The sequence below is a fragment of the Nicotiana attenuata genome, chromosome 11 (genome assembly GCF_001879085.1).
Source record: "Nicotiana attenuata strain UT chromosome 11, NIATTr2, whole genome shotgun sequence".
Taxonomy (NCBI): Eukaryota; Viridiplantae; Streptophyta; class Magnoliopsida; order Solanales; family Solanaceae; genus Nicotiana; species Nicotiana attenuata.
This window is the reverse complement of record NC_031999.1, coordinates 55658541-55665299: the sequence shown is the minus strand read 5'-3', so window position 1 is coordinate 55665299 and position 6759 is coordinate 55658541. Positions and strand designations below refer to the sequence as shown.

General features: G+C 37.0%; 1 protein-coding gene across 1 annotated transcript; it reads left to right on the top strand.

The window, feature by feature from the left end:
• LOC109234588 (classical arabinogalactan protein 9) lies at positions 49-5564 on the top strand. The gene is made up of 4 exons (XM_019400638.1): positions 49-567; positions 882-979; positions 5083-5150; positions 5233-5564. The coding sequence occupies exons 1-3, from the start codon at positions 258-260 to the stop codon at positions 5134-5136; spliced, it is 462 nt and encodes a 153-aa protein (XP_019256183.1). The 5' UTR covers positions 49-257; the 3' UTR covers positions 5137-5150; positions 5233-5564.

The window sequence follows — 6759 nt, the reverse complement described above, 5'->3', positions numbered from 1 at the left end:
ATCATCAATCTCTGCACCCCCCCCCCCTTGCGTTGAAAGTTGAAACTCCCAAACCCCTCACTTTCCTTTTACTATCTCACTGTCCACATTACAGTCTTCTCACACTACCAACAACTAAACAAACCCACCACAGCCTCCAGATTTCTTCGCTAAGCTACTTGAAATCCAACAGGTCCCCCATTATTTGTAACGCCCAGAAGTCACAATTCTACCAAAAATCCACCATTTCTTGAAACTTTTTGGGAGTTGCAAGAAGAATGCCCATTAACACTGAATCTACTCCTCCTCCTAGGATCGGTAAGATCGGTCCATACACAGTTTTCATGACCCCTCCGGCCACACCCAATTCCGGTTCTGCCGAGTCACCAAAAAACCCGGCAGACTCGAAGCTGTCACCACTACCAGTTCAGCCGCAACCGGTTCAGACACCAGCGGTTCAGGTGCCACCAGCTCCGGTCGAGAAGTCATGTCCGGTTTGGTCTCCCCCAATGCAGTATGATAAACCCTCTACGAAATCTCACTCGTTTTTTGGGGTTTTCTGGAACGCTGTGGCTAAAGTTCAAAATGGTACCTTTTTTTTGTCCTCCTCCTTTTCAATGCTCTGTTTGGTTAAAAGAGAAAGTATCTGATTCTTTCATTTTATGGGGAAAAATAATCTTTTTAATATAAAGGGGAAAAAATGGTAACTTTAGCGCATTTTGCGTTATCCAGATTTTTGTTTTCCATTTTCAGATCTTGATTAAATGAATGCTTATTCATAAATATTTCAGCGCAAGATATTCTTTTTCCGCTTTGTGTTACCCAATTTTTGTTCTTTTCTTTTTAAAGAATTATTTTCTGTGAATATGTACTAATTCTACTTTTTAAATGGATTTTTGTAGCTCATGCGAGTTTGGATGAACAAGTGGCATACTGGTTTGGGTTGAATCAGTCAAAGTATCAGTGGGCGTTGGATGATTACTATGAGAGCAAAGGAATTGTAAGTCTAAAGTTTATTTTGTTTTCTTTTTGGGTTTATAGCTGAATTTTAATGTTTGGTGTTGGTGGGGGTAAGATTTGGGTGTATACTATGGCCCTAGTTATATGTTTATGTGACTTCTAAGTGATATTTTCTGATTTCCACTTTCTGGTTAAGTGAGCTTTAGGGTTAAGTTTTGTATTCCACAGTTTGTGCCTTCGAAAACATCTATTTGCTATTAACTGGGGATGCATCCTTTTTTCAGTTATGACCTTTAAGTTTAACTTCTTTTTTTGTTTCTACTTGGTGAAAATTGTGTTAATCATTGCAATGACTGTGACTTAAAGATTAGAATCAATGATGTGTATACATAAACTGAGTCTTGGTTAGACGCCTTTTTATACACTGTGCTCCATGTCATTTACTTTCTAGGAGCATTTATTTGCAGTTTATGATTTCAGATTTTAGTTTGTTCTCAGGCATCATGAAAAAGGTCCTAATCAATAGAATGTGGTGGTGCAGTGTTTCGCTGCAAGTAGAAATTTTTTATTCGGGATGAAGTCCTTGCTGCTGCTTTATGTTACTGCCCCTACTTAAATCTCTTGAAAATCAATTGTGATTCTTGGATTCGTAAATATGTTGATGTTTTGGTATTACGTTTAAAGAGCCAGTCGTATTTTAGTTTAACCTCTAGATTGTGGTTTCATTTTCCTTTTTGGTAAGAGGGTTTTATTGGTGGTGAAAGATAAACTTTACTAAAAATACCTTTGGGCTAATGCAGATTTATTTCCTAGTAGGAGAAGTTTTCTGAAAAGCTGTAGAAAGATTAAGGATGGTTGATACCTTCCCATGCAGTTGTGCATGCTCCTAGCTGACCTGTGTTACAGTGGATTCCAACATCTGGAGACTACAAACTTTGATCATTCTGTTATATCCCCTTTCTTCAAGAAGAAAATGGGAGATAATGAAATATTTGCTTGAGGTATTCCATGAAGAATGACTTGTGCTCTGGGTAAATGTACAGGCCAGCACCTGAAATTTATTCCAAATGATTAAGATCCCATGCCTCTTCGATCTTCATATCCTTTTCTTTTGAGGTGTGCGATGAGGGGATGATGATGATGGTCTTTAGGGAGTTTAGAGGTTTTTTCTTTTTTTTTTGGGGGGGGGGGGGGGTGAATCTACATGGGCGTTCGAGTATGTAGCATAGATTGAAAAAGTTATGCCTCTTATGTTGTACTGCGTCCATTTTAGTTTATATAGCAGTGGCACGGAGTTTAAGAGAGATTTTTCGTATTTACCAACCGTAGCTTTTGAACTTTTGGTCTTAAACATGCCATGACATTTCTTTGGCTATAAGAGCATGTCATTGTTAAGGGCAAAATGGGATGTTTATAGTTAAAAAGTTCCTAAATAAAGAAAGGTGCCATTTTTTTGGGTACACATTGAAAAACGAAGGTGTGCCACATAAAATGGAATGGAGGTAGTTTGTGTTAATGGTTTGACTGGGAGGAAAAAGTAATCCATTACAAGAGGTCAAAGACCTGCAAACAGATTTTTAGTCCCATTTAGCCTGCTTGAAGCAAATTCTACCAAATTCTTTGTTCTCATATACTCGAGCATTTGTGCATCAGTTTTGGAAATTTGTAGCATATTAGTTTGAAGCTTTATTGCATAGATCATGAGGTGAGATAAAGCAGCAACAGGAATGAGTTTATTTTGAGCTTGGACATCAACAAGGGTGTTTAGTATTAGCTGTTTTCTAATGGTTAACAAGGGCAACTGACAGGAGAACGGTTTCTTGTGTACGGGATATTTTAGGGGTGATAAGAGAGAAAAAAAGCTAAGTTAAAAACAGTAGTCTCTGGCTCCAGGTTTCTCTCTTCCATATACAATACAATAACCCAGTATAATCCCACTTAGTGGGGTCTGGGGAGGGTAGTGTGTACGCAGACTTTACCCCTACCCTGGGATAGAGAGGCTGTTTCCAAATAGACCCTCGGCATCCTTCCCTCCAAGAACTTCCCACCTTGCTCTTGGGGAGACTCGAACTCACAACCTCTTGGTTGGAAGTGGAGGTTGCTTACCATCAGAGCAACCCCTCTTCTCTCTTCCATAGAATTATATAAATCCTTCTGCCCCAAGTATATGATACATTTTTTGGAGATCATTGTGTTAATCGATGAAACTAGTGAAGGTGTCAATAAAAAGCCCGAGCTATGGAGAAGCATTTTAAAAGGTTAGAGATTTAAGATAAATAGAAGCAGAGTGCGCTGCATGATTAGCCAGCGAGATAGGAGTGAAATTGTTGTGAGATTAGATGGAATTGACATATCTAATTGTATACAATATAGATATGTGGGCTCAACATTTCAGGAGAATGGAATGCCAGATGAAGATACCATGCATAGGATTAAAGTAGGATGATTGAAATAGAGGAGTGCCACATGAGTGTTATGTGCTTGGGAGATACCTACCAAAGTGAAAGACAATTCTAAAGAGCGACAGTAAGGCCAACAATGTTGTATGGAAGTGAATGTTGGGCCTCTTAATGCCTAACATATCCACAATATGAGTGGTCAATGAAGTGGGTTAAAACCATGAGGTTTCATAAATTCCAGGGAGGGAAATCACTAGGTGATTTCTTCCCATCTATTCAAGCCTTGAAAGACAAAATCATATAGTACCTATGCTGGTAAGAGGTAGCAGGTATCCCGTGGAATTAATTGAGGTGCGTGCAAAGTTGGTCCGGGCACCAAATTATAAGAAAATGTTGCTTGAGATGGTTTGGCAGCGTGTTACATAAGCCACCAGATGCACCGGCTTTTAGATGTGAAAACATAATGATTGAAAAGGTAGACCCAAATCCACATGAAAAAAATTTATCTCAAAGGATTTAAAATATCTCGGAATCCAGGCAGATTTAGCAAAAAATAAAAAACAATGGAAGTTGAAAATCTGTATAGGTGATACCAACTAGAAGACTAGTGCATAATAGAAGGTCTTACTATATTTGATATATAACCACTAGAGTAATTAGAAAACCTTTAATGTTAGATAATCCTTAAGTATGGAGTATTGACCCAAACAAATCATGTATGATATTGAGGATAATACAACCGGCCCTAACTAGCTTTAGATTGAAGCATAGTTGTATTTTTGTGAGATACCAAATGTTTGACATACATTTTCTTACAAAAGTAAGCATTTTACTGTCACAGCTTTCAAATTTTCGAATGCATTTAACAATTTAAATTTAAACGTTGATATGACATTTTCCAACTTTCAGCTACTTTAATATTACTTGAGCAACTGCCATTATATTTACAATTCAGATTCACATTATATACTCCTTGCCAATTAAAACTATGTAACGTAAAATTGATTGGAGCAGTTCTGGCATTTATTCTAGACATCCAAATGAATGTTCTAAAGACCAATAGTATTAGGCCTCGCATTTTGATAATGTAAAGAATATTTATACTTATTTTGTCCCTGTTAGACGTAAAGCAGGTTTGGCAATTTTCCAGCAATTGCTAAAGTTTAAAGATGACTCTTAGTAAAATTCATACCAGGTGTGGTGAAACTGGAAATGTCTTAACTTAGATGCCTCAAAGTCTAATACACAGATGAGAAAGTAAGTTATATTATTGTATCATTCGTAGAAAGTAGGTTACTTTATCAAAAATAAAAATAAAATATCATGCGTAGAAAGTAAACATTCTATTATTGCATCATATAGAATATTGATTCTGCAACTCTCAAGGCTATTTCCCTTCTACATTTGATGCTCAACCGGTGAATCAATGGGTAGATTGGTAGCAGGGAAGTGAGCATGAAATACTAGATCGAAGATATTAGGTCTAAAAATCTACTTCCTTTCTCAAGCAAATACTGCAATTGGAAGTGGATATGGCATGCTTTTGTTTTCTGTAGTGTTTGAGTTTTGTCTTAAAAACTTCCTTTCTCAAGCAAATATTACAATTAGATCACTTTTTGTTGTTGTTGTTTCTTTTTGGCCTTTCCAGTAACAGTTACATGCTAATTTTACCTTTATTGCTAATGTGGTGTGTAATTTCCTTTAGTTTAGTTGTTGAATACTTATTAAATATTTTTGTGCACAGAACCAGACCGAAGAAAAAGCAAAAGCTGTAGCTAGCAAATTAGAGAATGTATGATATGCAAGGAGAAGGTAAAATATAGTTAGGGATGTGCTATTTTTCTTCTCTTATTACTTCTAGTGCTTTTTGTTGACCGTGAAAAACATTTTGCAGGAATGTCTCTGGCCTTTAAGTTGCCTGCAGAATCTGCATTTGCCCATATGCTACATATTATGTGTGATATAGAGAAAGACGAACTGGTGCATGGAAGCTTCTTTTCCTTAACGTATCAGAATGTTATTGTCTCAAATTTTTAGCTGCTATGGTGCAGCAGCTAATGATGTTGTGTTGTAGGCCTTGCCCCATGTAGTCTTTTTGAGGTTTTTCATTATATGCTAAAGCTTTCTATTCTATCTTTTACAATTTATCTATGTATTTGTAACTGGACATCATATTCAACTTGTAGAAAGTTTCTCTCAAACTAGGGTATTTCCAGTTGCTAGTTCTCATTTTGGTGTTCCCATCCACTAAAGAGAACTAATAATATAGCGAGCAAACGTTTGCCCTACCATAGTGATGCAGCAACAAGAGAGCAATTGGTACACAAGATTTATAAAGCACTTGTAAAGTTGCTGGTAAAGTTGTTGTCGTGTGACCAGGAGGTTATGGGATTGAGTCGTGAAAACAGCTTCTTGCAGAAATGCAGGGTAACGCTGTATACAATAGACCCTTGTGGTTCGGACCCCACGTATAGTGGATGCTTAGTGGATCGAGCTGCCCTTTTATCTTGGTGCCTGGGTACGAATTGCTAGGATACAGAATTAGTAGCCATCATTGAGGAAGCAACTAAATCTGGTTAAGGTTATGCGAATCTGATTTGGTCTGCTCTCAAAGTGGGTAGGGACGCCGGATGAGAAATTAAAAAGAAAAAGAAATTCTATTAGTTCTGTGGAAAGAATCATGGGGTAGCACAATCTATATGCTCTCTATGGTGCCGTTTGATTGATTACACGAGGAAATCTTAGGTTTTATGTAAATTTCTGCAATACAAAGCGCAGCATTATCAACGTATTCTGTGTAATTTATATGATCATCGGTTTTTTGCATCAAATTTTGCGTAGTTAATACAGCTTTGGTTTTTTATACTTGGTACTGAACTCACATTACACATTTGTGCGAGAATTTAGATTAATGTTATACGTGCTTGATTATTGACATTTTGTCTATGGTAGTTTTTGAACAAGATGAATGTCATTTTGTTTTTTTTAGAACATGCAGGAAGTGTGTTGGTTGAAATTGAAGTTGATCAACGCCAAGATTAATTTGTACTACACTGAAATCTTTCCTCATGTTAAAGGAGATTTAACAATTTTTATCTACCAAAAAAATCATTTTAGCCTGTTCTCATTGTATAGTTCCCGCCAAAGGAGATTAAACTGAACCCCCTAGAAAAACCCTTGCCTGTACCTACCTCCGCCCATGCCGTGTGTAGATTGTATTAGAGACCCTGCAGGAATATATTAACATTTCATCATACTCTTAGGGTGTGTTTGGTACGAAAGAAAATATTTTCCATGAAAAATGAATGATTTTATCACTTATTTTCCCTTGTTTGGTTGGGAGTGGAAAACATTTTCCGGAATTTTCTAGTGTCTGGTTAGAGAGTAGAAAATATTTTTTTATACTACTCTTCTCACCCCC

Bases quoted from the DNA above. Each gene is read 5' to 3' on its own strand.
- LOC109234588 (XM_019400638.1), top strand. From the start codon at position 258: ATGCCCATTAACACTGAATCTACTCCTCCTCCTAGGATCGGTAAGATC. The intron at 568-881 runs GTACCTTTTTTT...GGATTTTTGTAG, and splicing joins TGTGGCTAAAGTTCAAAATG to CTCATGCGAGTTTGGATGAA. The intron at 980-5,082 runs GTAAGTCTAAAG...TTTTGTGCACAG, and splicing joins ACTATGAGAGCAAAGGAATT to AACCAGACCGAAGAAAAAGC.